Source organism: Dipodomys ordii, unplaced genomic scaffold (genome assembly GCF_000151885.1).
Source record: "Dipodomys ordii isolate 6190 unplaced genomic scaffold, Dord_2.0 Scaffold117, whole genome shotgun sequence".
Lineage (NCBI taxonomy): Eukaryota > Metazoa > Chordata > Mammalia > Rodentia > Heteromyidae > Dipodomys > Dipodomys ordii.
In genome coordinates, this window is record NW_012267333.1 from 3217063 (window position 1) to 3236281 (window position 19219).

At 40.4% G+C, this 19219-nt stretch overlaps 1 protein-coding gene across 1 annotated transcript; it reads right to left on the reverse strand.

The window, feature by feature from the left end:
• Positions 1-503: 503 nt before the first annotated feature.
• On the reverse strand, positions 504-1445 carry LOC105995321 (olfactory receptor 9I1-like). Its single transcript, XM_013029025.1, has one exon. The coding sequence runs from the start codon at positions 1443-1445 to the stop codon at positions 504-506; it is 942 nt and encodes a 313-aa protein (XP_012884479.1).
• Between the last annotated feature and the right edge of the window lie 17774 nt (positions 1446-19219).

Below are 19219 nucleotides of genomic sequence, written 5' to 3' on the forward strand. Positions count from 1 at the left end.
TACCACACCAAAAGTGAGCTATCACTTTGTCATTATTCTAGACACAAATCCATAACTAAAATAACTGACTGCTCTACTACATTAAAAGTGAATTCTTATGTTATCATTGTTCTAGGCTCAAAAATTAGCTTTGTAGAAAAAGATTCAAGTAGCTGGGAACAAAACTTCATCAATATCCAGAACAGGTCAGAAAAATAAATCTTAGATTTTATAAGATGTTATTATTTATAAAAACTTGTGTCTCTCCATCTCTCTTGATTCTGGCTCGAGATCTCTTGATCTTTATTCACAGCAAGGCAGAAATTTTTCTGAAGAGAGAACTGAGGGGGACTATTTCTGACTGGAGAGTAAATAGTTTATTTTTAAGTTCTGGGAGCCAGAAATATGTTTTTCTCCTTCAAACTATCTTGGTAATCCAATATCTGACTGATGTGTTAAAGGGATAAGACAAAAACCCCCAAAGAATGTCTTGTAGGAATTTCTAGATGTAGGGAGCTCAGATCTTAGTCTGCTTGGGCTACTTTCATTCTTTGAGTAACTTTTTTCAGAGCTTCCTTCACTTCCTTGTTCCTCAGGCTGTAGATCATCGGGTTTAGCATGGGAATGATCACAGTATAAAATACAGACACAATCTTGTCTTCCCAAAGAGATTTTCCCATGTTACTTTTCAGGTACATAAATATGAGTGTTCCAAAGAAAAGGGCCACTGCAGTCATGTGAGAAGCACAGGTCGAGAAGGTCTTGGCTTTGCCACCTGCCGTCCGGATCTTCAGAATCGCCCGAATGATGAATAGATACGACATAAGAATGATCAGAATGCTAGTTGTGATGACCAGAAAAGCAAAGAGGAAGATGACCTGTTCCTGGAGCCTTGTCTCACTACAGACAAGCTTCAACAATGGTGGCAGGTCACAGAAGAAGAAGTCAACTTGGTTAGACTTACAAAAGGAGATGGAGAAGGTACACCCTGTGCGGATCACAGTATTCACCATGGCACCACCATACGCTGCCATCACCAGCCCCAGACGAGCCTGTGGGGTCATCGCCATGGCATAGAGGAGAGGGTTACACACAGCCACGTAGCGGTCATAAGCCATCACAGCCAAAAGGAAACATTCCGTGCTAGCACAGAGGGTGAAAAAGAAGAACTGGGCAGCACAACGTCCATAGGTGATGACAGTCTTATCTGTCCCCAAGGTCACAAGCAACTGAGGGACAATGACAGAAGAATAGCAAATATCCAAAAAGGAAAGGTGGCTGAGGAAGAAGTACATGGGTGTCTGGAGCCGAGGGTCGCTCTGAATTAGTACGATCATGCCTAGATTTCCCCCAATGGTGATCAGATAAAAGGCCAGAAACACAAAGAAGAAACTCATCTGCAGGGATGCTTGGAGCTGGAACCCCATCAGGATAAATTCTGTCACCCTGGTGGCATTTTCTGCCATGAAGACAAAGTCACTTGCTGAAATAGATAAATAAATAGATAGATAAATATCATAATATTATGACAATTAGTAACAAGAGCTCATTGAAGATGAAGTGACTGTGTTTGATTTTGATTGCTGCTGCTGTGTAATAGAATGAACTTTCAGATTTACCATGCACTTTACATTTTTCACAAACTTCACTTCAGTTGAGCTTTCAGAAATCCTTGGAAGCACCATTTCATTTTTTTTTTGACAAGAGTATGAGAGATGTAGTGGAGTGATTTGTTCGTCCCATGGATTTCATACTAAACAGGCAGTGCCGAGGTTAGAAATCATTTCTTTGAGTGCTTCCAAACCTCTGCAGATCTCACATTAGAAGGGCAGATCGCCGGGTGCCGGTGGCTCACACCTGTAACCCAAGCCACTCAGGAGACTGAGATCTGAAGATCACATTCAAAGCCAGCCCAGGCAGTAGAGTTCATGAGACTCTTATCTCCGATAAACCACCAGAAAACCAGAAGTGGTGCTCTGGCTCAAGTGGTAGAACACTTTTCTTGAGCTGAAGAGCTGAGGGACAGCACCCAGGCCCAGAGTTCAAGCTCCATAACCAACAACAACAAAAAAAAAGAAATGCAGGTCATCTTCAAGTGGAGGAGAAACATGCTTTATGTAGATAGAACTTTGAGGTGCAGTATGAAGGGCTGGATTTGAAATCAGGTAGAGGTTTCAATCTTTTTAAACCTAGAACAAGTTAATCAACCTTTCTCAATTATAGCCTCCTTGGATTAATGGGATTATAATGCTAAATTGCAGTATTATTACACATGATATGATTTGCATATGAGATGCATGACACATTATCTCTCCCTTCTGCACTTAGAAGTATGTTTCCTTAACTGTGTGTTAAATATACACAGTGAAATACTACTCAGCCATAAAAAGCAAAAAAACATTCTTTTATTTGTGAGGATAGAGATACACTCAGAAATGGCCGAGGTCAGATTTTAAGTGTTTTCAGCACAAAAATCTAAGTACATTAGCTTGTTTTGCCATGATATAATGTATCCATATTTTAAATCATCATATTACAAACTGTAAACATATACAATTTTTATCTGTCAATTAAAATTAGATCATGATTTAAAAACCATAAAATACGCTTTTCTAAATATTGGGAAAAGTTCCCAGCTATATTCTAGAATCTTCTTATCTCCAGGTCCACAGTCCCTTGGAGTTCCAACAACCACCCTACCTCAAGCACAGTGGACTCAAGTGCCATTAAAAAGCAAGTGACTGTTAGAACCTCCACATCCTGATGCTCACCAGTGCACTCCTTCCTCTCTCTCCCTGCCAAGGAAATATGGCCTGGTTTCCAAGCTCTCCTTTCATTCCCAAGGACCTGTCCCATTTCCAAAATGCCAGATCACTGTCAATCAGTAAGATGCTTGAATCAAACCACTGCAAAATTAGCCTGCAAAGCCCATGAAGAGACAAGGCCATCACATTCTAATGCACATGGATCACTTCCCAGTCTTTACGACCATCATTTCTCTGTGCCTTTGAGCATTAATCCTTTGGGGTCCTGAAAGTATGAAATGTGGACTTCAAAGGTGATGCTACATGACTTCTTTCCTCCTCAGAACAAACAATAGCCAAATTTGAGAAATACCTCATCAACATTCAGATAAATATTAAAGTAGATCTTAGATCAATGTTCGGCAAAAGCTGATGGAATGAAGGTCAGTATCTATTGGTTTGTCCCACAATAGGCTCTTGATCATATGAATATTGAGGTTGTTTTCCCAGTTGAGGGCCAGTTGTTGAGCTCAAAAACAATGTCTTGCAATGTTTTAAGAGTTTGTAAAAAAAATCACCCTGATCAAGAAATAAGAGTCTTACATGTGTCCTTACTCAAGAATTCACCATGCATCAGGTATTTTTTGTCTCATAGAACTTGATGGTATCCCTACCTCCTGGCACCATCATTCTAGCATAGCCAGGAGGATGTAATAGTTGAATAAGAAAGAAGAAACAACAAAATTAAGAAAAGAAAAGGAAAGGGTAGGTCGGAGGTGTGGGTGGTGGAGAGTGAGAATGTTGAAAGGTGTGTCACTGACTATGATGGATTGTGTTCATAAACTGCTTTGTTGAATGGCAACTCCTTAGTTCAACTAGTTAAAGCTAATAATTTAAAAAAGGAAGGAGAAGCGTTGTGCCCTGACAGAGGACACATGTTTTGTCACATGATAGAAGGTAAGTGCTGTGAACATAGGCTACAATGCGTAGAGAATTGGCCATCTCCAAGTAAGAAAAGATAGGCCCATCACCAATGCAATTGGGGGCAGAAATGCTAGAAATCTATTTACCACGCCTCATTTACCCAGAATAATAAAACAACATGACATGAAATACAACAGCCCACTCTGCTCCCATCATAAAATACATGGAGTTTCTCGAATCCTTTTGAGACACTCTCAATGTAAATTTGTTCAGAAGTTGTACCTTCCTAATAGCAAACAAATAGACCCATGGAGTATAGGATTTTCCATGATGAGCTTAGCATCACCCACTATAAAGTTATGGCTGGAATCCTAGAAATATGATATAAGGGCTAAGAACACAGAGCCTATTCCAAGTTCTGACCCAACCATTTGTTTGCTTGGCCGTAGGCTAATTCATTGACTTCTGAAGTCTCTGCTTTGGTATCTATGCAATGAAAATAATAGCACTGATGTACTGCGAGAAGGAAAAGACTTAATTCATGGAAACACTCACTGGGCCTAATACTGAGTGAAATTTGATATATAAAATCCCCCCCCGAAAAAAATTCTCCCATCCCCCAAAAATGATTTGCCAATCATTAAGTTTCCCAGCCAATCAGAAATGTACCATTTCTCCAATTTATGAAATTCAAAATGGTTAAGCCACTTTCCCAAGACCACAGAGTAAAATATCAGCAGGAGTTCTGGTTCTAAAGTCACCATACTTTCTTCTAACTTAGACTCTGAACCACCACCAGCCCAGGAGTCGGGGTAGCACTGCCCCGGCTTCCAGCAACCCCAGCTGCAGAAACACAGGTCAGGAGATGCCACTCCGCTGTTCTAAGAGACACATTGGGTCTTTCCTGCTGGGGAGCTATTTTCTGAGGGAAGGATGCGGTCATAATGAGACAGAGAAAGCATGTAGTAAGAAGGCTGCAAACAACGTTTGGAGACCTGAATTCAAGTGTAGGTTCTGTCAAAAAAGTAAGAATCACCAATTTCTATGCCTGCGTTCTCCCATAAAACAACACTGAAGAGCCTCATATGCTGCTCATCATTCTATCTCTCTTTTCCTCTTAAAAGTCCAATAAGAGAAGGGAATATCTATCAATAATGTCAAATAAAATGCAACAGGTTTTTTAATGGAGCTCCTACACAAGACCACCCCCCCAAAAAAAAGAAAACAAGTCAATGTGTAATTACTCATATTAAAGTCTCACATCAAAGTCTCCCTTTTCCCAAAGCCTCAGCTGAATCGTCTTTCATTCTTAGAAATCAAGAGAGAGACAATAGACAAATGGCCCGCAATGCCAGCTTTTTTTTATTTCTTATTGTCACGGTGGTGTACAGAGGGGCTACAGTTATATGAGTAAGGTCATAAGTACATCTCTTGTCAAACTTGTTACCTCTTCCCTCATTTTAGCCAGTTTTAACCAATGTGCTAAGGAAGCCCTTTTCTTTACAAGAAGAAGTAACTTTAGAACAAATGATCTGAGTTTCATTGTTTCTGCTTTTCTCCATCCTTTTAATCTTTTATTCGTTTCCCTTCCTTTTATCTATTTTTTTTGAGACAAAGTCTCACTATGCAGCCTCTGGCTAGCCTCCAACTTAAAACCCTCTGGTCTCAGCACCCATAGCGGTAGGATTGCTACCACCACACTGGCTGTTTAGGCTCCTTCTGTCTATGCACACAATTGCCTCTGTTCAACATGTTGAATCAAGTACAATGTTTCACAATTCCAGAGTCACGGATAAAGTCAATTCGCTCTTTAAACTAAATGTGCTGTAACCTTGTCTTCTAATCAATAATCCTGACTGACGTTAAGACAGGACTGGCTATGTGTTAAATACTGCTGCAGGTATTTCATATACTGCCGCAGATACTCACAATGTCCCAGTGCAGTATGGATTCTTATTACCCTGGCTGAGAGACTGAAAAATGGGCTTGTGGAGATTAGCTATTTGGTTTAGATGAATCTCTCAGCAGAGATTTGAATCATGGTCTGTTGGACTCCAAGGTCATACTTCCAACCATATCCCATCGCTCATACATTGCAAGGTTAGCCTGCAGTGAGCATAATTCTTATGCCCAGGATCTTTCCAGTGGATTTATATGCATTGTCCTCTCAAATTTGGCCAAGGAGAATATCACTATCTATTAAGTAAAAAGTCTTGGCAAACAGTCTAATGATGAGTTGGAGGCACTGTGGGTGCTCCCCTTTGTGTAGCATTGTATTTCAATGTCTTGTCTGCAAAAAATGAGAAGGTACAAGAGATTCTTTTTGGAGCTATCATCAGAAGAAGCTCTTAACAAAGAGTCCTTGCACCCTGAGGACCCCCTCCCACAGTCTTGAGACACAAGCCATGTGAACCAGTATTGTTCTGGCTGTGGTCTGCCTACAAGATTCTGCCCTTGGCCCCAACTCCCGCTTCTCATGTTTAATCTATTGTATCTTGTGCATTTTGACAGACTCCTTCAGATCTCTTTTGGAAACAAGTATTGATGAATAAATAAATACAAAATAAAATTGTCAAGTCACCAAATGCCAGGATAAGCAGCATAATTAGCTGTCCTTGCTTCAGACCCCTAACACAACTTGGCCAAAGGGGTTCTGGAAAGGCAATGCACCGTGGCCCAACCTAAATCAGACTGATCTATGAATGCATGATGGAGAAGGGTTGATGCTTTGGGGAGAAAATGGAAACACGTGGGGAGATCTCCAGGGCCAGGTCCTAAGACCTTAGATCAAAACAAGGATTTTGAGAAAAAGGGTGGGGAGAAAGGCTCTTGACCCGTGCACACCTTATTATGATCATTGTAAACATCAACTCTATCCACAGAGGACAGAGGAAACTTTTTTAAGAAAGCCAAGGTTTCTCAGGAGTTGCCAATCTTCAGCAGAGCTATAAAAGTGTAGTTCTTATCAACAATGGCACCTGGCTGTGTGATTCTTCCTAAAGTACTCCAGAATGAGTTGTCATTCTGGATAGGACAGCCAATCAACTTCCTAATGATTAATGATTGGGGAAAACAAACAGTAACTCCACAAAATCCTCAAGGGCAAAGATGAACCATAAATATGTATTGTCTTAGTAGAAAAAGTCAGTCTCAAGAATTCCATATAAATTAAAGGGATAAATAAAACCTTGAAGTACTGGTTTTCTGTTTGTGACTCTTACAACATGATTGTTATTTCTGGCTCTTAAGGATGCCCCCAGATGAAATTGAATCCTTAATGCCATCCTGAATCTACCACCCTCCACCATATTGAATAACATCAGTGTTAAACATGCCCAGTCATTTATCAATTGAATTACTGATCAGGCAGAGAAACATTTCATGTATCTATCAGGCTTTATAATAGTAGGCCTCTGTAACTCTAGGTCACCCTTGGTCCACTTTAGCTATGTACCCCCAAGAATCACAGCCTCTTTCTTTTATACCAGCCAGTGGTACATACTTCTAGGATATGGAACCCTCATATTTTCCAAAGCTGAAGGAGAAAGACTCGAGAATGACTGCGTTGAGACTACTGATGCTGCCCTAAACCTCTACCAATTCTCAGAGAACGAATTGGAGGTCTCAGAAATTTAAAATCCAGCAGATTTTAATAGGCTTTATCTGTCATCTTAACACAGAGAAAGCTCTGAACTACGAACCACGATGCTACTATGGATCAAATAAAAAATGCATACAAAGATGATTATAAAAGTAAAAAGTTTGCACTTGCAAGCTATTTCTCTAAATGCCCAAGAATCAGCTTTCTAATCGCACATACTGGGGAAAATATATAGTCGGGGATCTGAAGCGTATTTATATAGCTCAGTGAAACTAATCCACTTAGAGCCTTCAAGTCAGGTTTAAAGTTATTTTTAAATGGAAGGCATAAAGGTTGTCTGATGTGCCCAAAGTTATATAGCCAGTGCTCTCAGCTGGAATTATGCAATGAAAATTTATAAAACCTTTGCCTATTTGCTCTATTCCAGACAGCTTGCTGGATACTGGGGAAACAGTCATAAATATACAGAACTGTACATCCCTGAATAGCGGTAGTTCTTCTATCCTTATAATCAAACTGGCATCATCTGCCATGCTGACTTGTAAGAGGGAAATAGAATGAGGTACAACATGCTTTGGTTGATCTTCGGGGTATCAGGACAGAATTGAGCTCTCAGGATGTTTAAATGGTGAACACAATATGGCCGCCTCTGCTATGCTTTCAGTGGTTCAGTTAGGGATGATAATCATCTCTACTCAAGAATTGTTTGTTTCTTTCAGAAATTCATTTGGAAAAATCTCAGAGGACCATTTTCTAGTTGAATAAAAAAATCATAAAAACACAAGAAAACAGCTGGGCACAAGTGAGTCATGCCTGTAACCCTACATACTCAAGAGACTGAGATCTGAGGATGGTGATTCAAAGCCTGCCCAGAGACTCTTATTATTAGTTATCAACCAAAAAAAAAAACCTGGAAGTAAAGCTGTGATTCAGTAAAGCTGGTAGAGCACCAGCCTTGAACAAAACTACAAAGGGCAGCACCCAGGCTCCAAGTTCAAGCCCCACTACTGGCAGCAAAGAAGAAGAAAGGCACAAGAAAACACTTTCTGGTGATGTAATTTCCCAGGAAATAGCATGACATCATAGCCTGTATGACATCAAGACACCAGATTCTATCACAGAGCAGTCAAATCCTAGCTAGTCACTTACATGTCCTGATTTGGGCTTTTCCTTTGTAAGATGGCTATGAAACCATTCAAAGCACAGGCAAGTTGGGAGGATAAACTGAGATGATATATTGTATGTTTAACCAAAGTTGGTTTTTTGCTCATAAGAAAATTTCCCATGTCCAAAATTACAAATTATTCCTAATCCCTTACTTTCAAACACTCTATATCCATTACTTCAACTCACTTTCTAGTGAAGAAAGGGAGAAACAGAGAGGAAACTTCATTTTGTCTGAGAAATACACAGGTGGGAAGAAAAGCAGGCAAAACCAGGACCCAAACCTTTATGAACCCACGCAAGTGCCATAGAACTGCGCCCTCCCCTTCCTGAGGTAGACCAGACGATGGGCACAAAAATCATCATCTTGAGATTCTTCCTCCCTTTGAGATCCTCCAGTAAGCTTCTGGGCTGGTGTATCACATCTTCCCCAATGCTGACCTCCAATGTCTTATCTTTACCTTCCTGTCTACCCAAGTCCTCCTTCCTCACTCTAGCTCATCTGTTCCCCAGACTGAGTGTGAAGTAAAATCTTGGAACTTAAAGGAATCTCTGAAAGCCATGAATCTTCTACCACCCACACCAGCACCAGCGCCACTTTGTCCTCAGGCAGATGAGTGAGCATTACTCTCAGCCTAAACAAGTGGCAAGAGAAGTCCAGAGGTGAGAAGAATCTTGCTCAGATACCATCTGCCAATGGCCTGAGCCGAGCCCCACCCTCCCTCAGCCTGGGCGGTTCCCTCTCAGCACAGCTTGACTGACCCCCTGAGCTTCAAAGATCTCTGCTTCTCAGAGAGTGATAGAAGCAGATGTACCGCCACCATTACCCTTTGAGAATGGGTGGGGAGAAATATTGGGACATGGGAATTCCTAGAAGAGAAAGTCATACAATCTGTGAGCATGAGGACCAGTCCTTGTCAGCTTTTGCCAGTAACCTCCTTAGAGCTAGCTTCTCTTAAAGTTACCTCTGGTTGATCAGCTCAGAAATGGGAGATCTCCATTCTCTATTCCTTAGAGAAGACTCAGCCAGTCACAGAAGTGACTCCATAAGCTATAGGGATGCATGATTTATCTACCCCCCAGAGCAGAAATAACCCTCTCTAATGTCATTTCTGAGCTGATTTCTGAGCTGACAGCAACTCTTTCTGATCAATCACATCACTGGAGCCTTAACAACTCCAAGATTGGAGAAAATTCTCTCCCAAAAAGGAATTTGTACTGTTTTTTTTTTTTTGAGCCTATCTAAACTTCCAGCTTTCTTTGCTGAATCATTCCAAATCCTTTTACCAAGCTTCTCGGAGATTGAACAAGAACCTTCCTACTTTTCCTTGTAGTGGAAGAGATAGCGGAGAATATCTTATCTCTTCTGTTGCTAAAACAATGACTGAAAGCAGTTTGAGATGTACTTTGTTGTACAATAAAAGCCCAGAGATACCCAAAGATTCTGAAAAATGAAGGTAATAAATCTCAGCCTATTGTATTACAGACACACACACACACACACACACACACACATACACACACACACATACACACACACACACACACACACATTATACTTAGCTTTGACCTTACTTGGTAAAGACACAAAAACTAAAAGCCAATATGCGATGATAAGAGACCAAGATTTAGGCCATTAAGTACATTTCCAATGCAGAGGATGGTTTCCAACCATAGATATTACATATATTACATATATTGTGTATATTTCAACCACCCCTCACCTTCAGCAGAACCAAGTAGTCTTTCCCCCAGATGAGAAGGCTAGGTGAGTGTGGACAGAATGGGGTCCCTAAGAAGAGCTTTTGAAGACCAGAGCAAACGGCATCTTCAGCACCTGTCGCTCCCAAGCCCCAGCATCCATGGGCACACCAGCTAATAGGCATGCTCTATCCTGGCCTGGACCCTTCATCCCAGAAGAATGAGACAAGGGGATTGCTATTGACTGGAGTTTCTAATCAGGCCCTGAGCTTCTCATTAGGGTTCTCCAACCCCCAGAGGAAAGATCTCATCAGAAAAGAGCCACCTACATGCTGTTAGTGTTCTCTCTTGGTTCTGTCAGGCAGCCCCCACCATACCTCAGCCTCATCCTGGGGAGGAGGGAGATGACCTCCGTCCTGTACACTCTGAGGAGCTGGTTATCAATCTGCAATGGCCCTTTCTGCCCAGTCTCACTTATGAGACACAAGTAAAATGAGTGACTAGGTGGAGCCTGTTTTCTCTTTTCTTCAACTAATATTTAACAAAGGCCTGGAACCCCATATGCATTTGTATTTACACTCAACTCACTGATTCCTCATAAAAAATCCTATGAGGCAGTCACTGTGGTTCTTCTATGCTACCAATAAGAGCAAAAAGTCAGACCCAGAATCTAATGCACGTGGCTCAAATGCTCTGTCACCTGAGCCATGCCCTAGCCCATTTTTGTCATATTTTGCTTTCCATCTAGGCTCCCCCTCTTCCTGCTTTGCTTCCTGAGTAACTCTGACTACAGGCACGCACCACCATACCTAGCCAGCTTTGTTCTTTTGAAACGAGATGTTGCCCACCCTGGCCTCACATTCCGTCCTCTACCTCCACCTCCAGAGTGCTGGGATTCCAAGTATGCATCACCATACTTGCGCAAATCATTGACTCTTACCCACTGTGCTGCACTGCCTGTGTCACTTAATCAATAACTGACAGAACTTAATCACTGCAGAAAATTTGAGCAATGGGTTTTTTTAAGTTTAAAGGAAGAAATTTAAGCCAATATAATCCTGCCATTCTAAAGAACCCTGTTAACAGTTGAAAGAAGGTGCACAAGACCATGCTATTTAACACCTAAGTTCTGACAGTGGGCCTGTGTTCAGATCCTACTTCTGCTTTGTGAATTTCTATGAATAATAGCTTTTTCTATGCCCTCCTCCTGGAATAGTCTGGAGGCTTCCACAAAATGGCCCATAGGAAGCACCTAGAACATGGCCAGATATGATCGATAATCCGTGCAGAACTTTGTGCTATCGGCATTGACACCTTTTAAACTTAGTGTCAGATGCCATTGTATACAGTTAGTGGACGGCCTCTATCATTTGATTGATAAGAGCATGGTAAAGCCACTGCATTACCCTAAGATATAGCAGGACTTCTCAGTGAGCCCCTCATGAATGCTGGGCCATCAGCACCAGATACAGACACTCTGTCTGTCCTGAAGGTCTGGGCAAACTGAGTGGAAAGTTTCTCTTCCAGTGTGACACTTGAACTTGAACTAGCTCAAGGGAAGTAATTATGTTCTAAAGGTAAGACATTCCGAAGTTTTTTTGTTGTCGTTGTTGTTTTCTGAAATGTGAAATCCTCAAATCTCTTGGGCACAGGAGACAACTTCTGCCCCTCTCCCAAAAAAAACTCATATAGAAAAAGCTATTATATAAGTCATTTGAAATGGAATGATGTTTTTCAGTGGTATTCATTGGACACTATGTTGACAATGAACTAGACAACTTGTGGGTGGGGATGGAAGGGAAAAACTGGGACAGAACCAGGAAATGAGTGACATTGTCCAGAAAGAAATGTTCCCCTTACCTGCCTTAGGTAACTGTAACCCTCCATATATCATCTTTATAATAACATTTTTAAATTTTTTAAAGACATATTATAGTGTTTTATTTATATGTCCTTATATATGTCTATACACATAGTAGTTTTTTTCTTTGTTGCTGTTTTTGTTTTCTTTTTGTCTTGTTTGTTCTTTCTCTTTGAGAGAATAAGGGAACACAGAAATGGAGGGACAAAGGGTGAACAAATGCAGCAGTGGTGCTCACTGGATACTATGTTGAAACTGAGCTATGCAACTTGTGGGTGGGAATGGAAGGGAAAACGGGGAGAGAGCAATGGAAGGGGTGACATTGCCCAAAAAGAAATATACTTATTACCCTACTTATGTAACTGTTACCTCTCTGTATATCAATAAAAATAACAAAAATGATTAAAAATAATAATAACAGAAAACATATACTTGGTCTTCCATGTCTACAGGTTCCACATCCATGGATTCAGCCAATCTAGACAGAAAATGTCCAGAAGAGTTACATCTTTAGTGAACAAGTAAATACATTTCTTTTCTTCTCACTAGTCTCTAAAAAGAACCATATGACAACGAGCTACGTAGTGTTAGCTAATGTTGGCTAACTAACTTGAGCAGGTAACTAAGTTGTAGGAAGTTGTAAGCCATCAAGAGCTGATTCACAGTGTATGGGAGGATGTATACAAGTCATACGCAAATGCCATGGCATTTGCCTCAAGCATCCTGTGCATCCCTGGGTTAAAACTTGGAACCAAACCCCTGAGGAAACCAAGGGATGACTCTATATACAAAGAATATTGTCCTAGAAGAAACTACAGTGAATTCCATTTAGAACATTTATTAATCGAGATTTTCTCATTTTTGACTTTTGATGGAGAACATTTGGATTCCCTTATGTTTATATCCCTGTCTGCTATTTTCTGACCATCTAGCACCCATGCCTACCACCCACAATGCAACCCTGCACACAGGAAGGCCTTTTCTACCTTCCCAATGAGCCCTCATGAGCTCCCTCCCCACTCAGCACTGTTGGGAATACTTTATATGGCTAAGCCACCCCTGGGAAAGTCCGGCTTTTAATCCTTCATCTTGGGAAATTCTCCAGTTGCCTGAGTAGAGAGTGGCTAATTTTTATTATAATCATGCAATATTCAAAAACTAAAAGCAAATGTGTGTGTATGTGTGTGTGTGCGTGTGTGTGCGTGTGTGTGTGTGTGTATACTGGGAGATACTTATGGCATTATATTCTCAGGATCTTCACATGTAAATTAGGCTACTGCTTCTAAATAAACTTGGGCACTTTGATGCTTCCCATTTATTAAAAAGAAATAACATCTTTATGCACATGCACGGTTATTTCCTGGGATAATTTCCTACAGCTCTGGGGAGGAAGGAATTTCATGCAATTAATAAACTGCCTTCAAGATGTTTCCCCAGACCCCATGTTCCATGAAGGTGTGTGTTGACAGAACCCCGTCAGCAGCAAAGGACTGTGATCATCTTTCCACTATTCGGTGATTTAGGAAGGCAAACAAGTATCTCGTGGCTCTATAAAGTTATAATTTTTTACTTGTTGTGGTGTTAAATTTTCCATCTGGTTAGCCATCTTCATCTTTTCTTTTGTAATTTCAGCATTCATAACCTTTGCCCATTTTATTTTCTTTTTAACTGGCATGATCATTGTTCCTATTTGTGCACACAATGGGATGCTTTGTTTAACTTTCTACTAAGGTATTTGACTTTTGTGGTTGGATTACAGAAACATTAAGGATCTCCTCTTTGATTAGTTTGAATTAATATTTGTTGAGTGACTAGAAACACCTGGAACTGTCCTAGGCACTGGAGATACAACAATGAACAAGAAAAATTAAAAATCCCTGTTCTCATTCTAGGAGGCAGAGGCAAGGGAAGTATGGTATAAAGAAATAGAGAAGGGGATTCCCAGGGGTCAAAAAGGGTCTCTCTGATATGATATTTACACCTGAGACCTGCACGGAAAAGAAAGCATGAAAGTGTCTTCTTATGTAGGGAGTATTTTGGACAGTAGGAACAGCAAGTGCAAAAGTCCTGTGGTAAGAGCCAGGCACCAGTGGCTCATGCCTGTAATCCTAGCTACTCAGAAGGCTGAGATCTGAGGACTGAGGTTGAAAGCCAGCCCAGGAAGGAAAGTCCAGAGACTCTTGTCTCCAATAAACCACCAGAAAGCCAGAAGTGGTGCTATGGCTCAACAGGTAGAGTGCTAGCCTTGAGCTGAAGAACTAAGGGACAGCACCCAGGCCCAGAGTTCAATCCCCATGACTGGCCAAAAAAAAACAAAAAAGTCCTAAGGCAAGAGTAAGCTGGGCTTTCAAGGAACAAACAGAAGCTAATAAGATTTATTTTTAATTTTAAAGATGTAGGCAGGGAACAGAGCATATATGACCGCAGATCCCATAAGCCACAGCAAGAAATCAGACTTGATTCTAAGTGCCAATGGAAGACAGTGGGGATTTATTTTAACAAAATAATTATAAAATTTAATACACGTTTTATCCAATTTTTCTGGATTCTATGAACTCAACAGTAAAGGAAATCAAGAGTAAAAGGAAACTATTAGGAGACTTTATGGGGTGAACTGAGACGACCTAGTACCAAAGTTCTACCTATCTTTCCACCTGTACCACACACAGACACACACACACAATCACAATCACAATCACACAGGTTAGAAAGCCCTAGCTGAGTGGTGTGGCATTGCGGGGAAAAAAAAAAAGTACCAAAGTGCCTCTTGTCTTAAGCCACTGAGAGTTCACCTTATTTATTTCTGTAGTAGAACATGGGGGCGTGAGGGAGACAAGAAGAACCAAGTGAATTTTGGAGGCTGGCAGGTAAATCTAACAGAATATACATCTCTGGCTCCTGTGAGAAGTAGGTTTTCAAGCGGGGCGTGCCTGTCATTCCCATTACTCAGGAGGCTAAGATGTTGGAGGATGGTAGCCTCAGCAGAAGAGTTTGTTAGACGCCAGCTGCAAAATAACCAGCAAAATGCCAGGCTGGAAGAGTGTCTCGTGTAGTAGAGCATCAGCCATGCAAACAAGCTGAGCAAGGGTGAGACTCGGAGTTCAAATCCCAGCACTACCAAAAACAGGAAAGAAATATTTCTCATTTTATTATCTTTTATATTTACAGGATATTATGACACAGGAAATCTTTGCTATTTTATATAGACAAATAACATGTGTTTACCACCTGTATTTTCAACTTAAAAAAAATATTTTTCACCAGGCACTGGGGGCTCACATCTATAATCTTAGCCACTCAGGAGGCTGAGATCTGTGCATTGTGGGTTAAAGTCAGCCTGGGCAGTTTTCTTGAGCATTTCCTACATCAAAACACTTGCTCCAAATTTCCTGACTGAGATTTTCTTTTTAAGGTATCTCTTTCTAGATGTTCACATAGAAGTTCTGGAAAGATACATAATATTAATGATAATGACAATAATAACAATAATAATGAAACACATCAAAGCATTTTAGATTACACAGAAAGAAAGAGAGAGAGAGAGAGGGAAGGAGGGAGGGAGGGAGGGAGGGAGGAAGGAAGGAAGGAAGGAAGGAAGGAAGGAAAAAAGGAAGGAAGGAACATCCTATATGGAGCCACTTTACAAGTTATCTTAGTGATATTGGAGTTGGAATGTTCCAATTTTGGCCCCCAACTGCCCCTCTACTTTGTACAGATTGCAGGAAACATTTGAAAACTCCATTTTCAGTGTATGTTCTTGTCATACAATTGTCCCAAAGATATTTAACTATAGGAAATGATTGTTAATAATGTCAAAACAGAATTTTCTGAGATGTCAGAAATCCGGATTTGTGATTGCCTCCTTTTTTTATAATATATTCTTGAATCATCTGGCTCTGTAATTGAAATAAACAGCCCACTCTGGCTTGGCTGAATGATTGCTAATAAAGAAGTTTATTCTAGACATGTTACTTAGAAGCCAATGGGGCACAGGGGCTACTTAAGCCTCCTACTTTTGGAAGAGCTCTGATGCTGTCATAATGAGTGGCTAAAGGTAACAAGTTGGAGAGTTAGTCTAAGAAAACACAACACAAGTTCTGTTATCTAGGAATGCAGCAGGCTAGAAGGCCATTCCAGGAATCCAGAATGTAGCTGAGTACTAGGGATGACTAAGAACTCATGATGAACAATGTAAGACAGATGGAACTCAGGGCAAATGTACGGTCTTAACAAAGGGAGTATAGGTTTTAGACACAAGAAAGAGATAAAAGATGGAATAATGACTGAACATAGAGACCTAGAAATGGATCTTTACCAGAGCTGAGCTTAGAGGCTGCTCCCTACAGACAGAAATAAAGCATGTTTACATCAACCCAGTCTCATTTCTTCCTGGGCCAGTCGCATGCCTTATAAAATTCTGAGCAGACAATGCAGTTGGCTTTCAACCTCAGACAGGCAATTTGACATCAAGACTAAGGCAGATGCAGTGTAAAGACACCTTCATCAAAAGTCTTCCGCTCTAGGTTTCAGTCCTGACATGATCACTAATTGCAAGACATGAGGAGAGTTAGTGACAAAAACAGCCATGTGCATTCCCTGCAGAAGCTCAGTTGAGCTTTGAGACCTAGAAGGCTTAGCAGTTACCATGAAACCTCAGGTTTGCTTTTTTTCCTCCAAGATACATGGAGAGGATGAGATAATGAGCCTCTTCTGAACGCATGCTCCCTGGGTAGGTCTGGGTTTTCCCAGAAGCCCTTGGGGCTGCCCCAGGTGCTTATTCATGTTCCAGAGAGAAAACCTTTTAGCCCACAGCAGAACCATTCCCTCCGAGCTATTCCCTAAACCATTTTAATATGCTCCGGTTTGCTGGGTTGCAAAGAAAAATCTAAAATTGACCAGCCACAGTCATCTGACTGAGCATTCTTCCCTGATTTCTGCAAAATGCTTAACCTTTAATTGGGTTTGAATTCAAACCCCAGATATTTCCAACGGGATTCTTCTACTTGGTAAGTGAGATTTATCTATAACACTGAAACCCTGTGAGGACACTGGGTCTGAAGTAAGAAACCTGTAGGTATAGGGAAGGTAAATTGGGCAGAGAATCTGACCTTTCCATCAGAACTGTTAACCCACTGGACTTTGCACACACAGCCTGGGTTGTTAACTTGCATGAAATATGTAAGTATGTCTGGGGCAAACTGTTTGCAACCTACAGCTTTAATTTCAGAGGTTTATATATCACTGAGTAAATGTTGAAACACTTAAATCGTTACCTTGAAATGTTAACTCTAGATTGCAGAGTATAGAAATAGATTGCCCTGTAAATTACTTGACAAAAAAAATCTCCAAATTAAGCTGAGCACCAGGGACTCGTGCCTATAATTCTAGTGACTTAGGAGCCTGCGGCCTAAGAATCAACATTCAAAGCCAACTCCGGCAGATCTCCAATTAGCTAACAAAAAAGCAAGAAGTGGAGGCATGGCTCAAGTGAGAAAATGCCAGCTTTAATTCTATGTTATGTAAGAAGTCAAGCAAGAGGTCAAGGCCTTGAGTTTAAGCACAAGTACTGGCAAAATTCATCAATATTAATCCTCCTCTCCCACCAAAGAAGAAGGAACAACAATTGAAAAAGTTAAGAAGGCCGAAAAAAAGAACAAACCCCCTTCCCAACAAGCCCAAGGGAAAAGCCGGGAAAAAGTCAAAAGAAAAAAGCAAAAAAACCCGGGTGAAAAGGTGAAACCGCCCCCCTCCAAGCAAGGAAAAAAGTGGGGGAACTCCTTAAACAACTGAGGCTTCATTTATCCACGTAATGATTGTCTCTATAACCAACTTGCAAGATCAGAGGAAGGGCTAGAGTGAATAAGAGGCAGGCTTGGATGTGTATACACAAACCCAATGCAACTGCATCTGCACCCTAACCTCCTCCTACCAAGTTTCTGGTGAAATGCTTTGAAGGATTTTAATCCCTCAACAGAGGGCACCTCAAGAACAAGCCATAAGAAAAATAGAAAATGTACTTTGACAGTTTCAGAATTCATTGCTGACAAAGAAGTTGAAATTCAACAAGGGAAGGGGTGACATTGTCCAAAAAGAATGTACTTGCTACCTGACTTATAGAACTATATGACCTCTGTACATAACCTTTATAATAATAATTAAAAATAAAAATAGTATTTTAAAAAAGAAGTTGATAATGGCTAACTTCTTACATGTTTGAAAGTGAGACGGATCTGTTTAACTGCAGGGAGATTTGTTTAATTCCATATATCATAAAATACAGTGAGAGATGAAAGTATTCATAGATAGAGAACAGAATTTACTGACAACTACGTCTTCTTAGATAAATTAGTCTGCAAGAAGCTTAGATTCCCATTTGCGAAGAACAGATTACAAAAATTACTTAAAGCATTATTTTCAAGACTAAATAAGATAATATATGCAAAGTACTCAAACTCTTTAGTAAAATGGATGAGGTAAAACTGTATCAACATATCAAAGAAGAGTAATAAAATCATAAATCACAAGCTATTATCTGCCAGCATTACATAGACAAATCACAAAGATGCAATCAATATGGAACAAAGAAAGAAGATAGAATTTATATTATAAAGTTGGCATGCATACATTGAACAATCTAAAATACACACCTTTGAGGATAGGATAGAAAATATTCAAATCATATGGGTGACTCAAACCTCTAATCCTAGCTACTCAGGAGGCTGGGCTCTGAGGGTCAAGCTTCAGCAGAAAGGTTCACCAGACTCTATCTGCAATTAACCAGCAAAATGTTGGACTAGAAATATGGGTCAAACCCTGAAAACATTACAGGAAGGAATAGGAGAAACTCTAGGGATCCTTGGCACAGGCCAAAAATTTTTTAATAAAAACCCAGGAACACAACAAATCACAGAAAGGTTGGACAAATGGGATTGCATGAAGCTGCAGAGCTTCTGCATGACAAAGCACATAGCTAGCAAGATCAATAGAAAGCCCACTGATTGGGAGAAGATTTTCATTAGCCATACAACAGACAAGGGTCTTATATCTAAAATATACCTGGAACTCAAAAAATTAAATCCTCCAACAACAAATCCTCAAAGAAAGAACTGCCCAATAAATAAGTGGGCTAAAGACTTAAAGAGAAATTTCTCTGAAGAGAAAATAAGAATGGCCAATAGACACATGAAGAAAGGCTCAACCTCCCTAGCCATAAAATAGATGCAAATCAAAACAACATTGAGATTC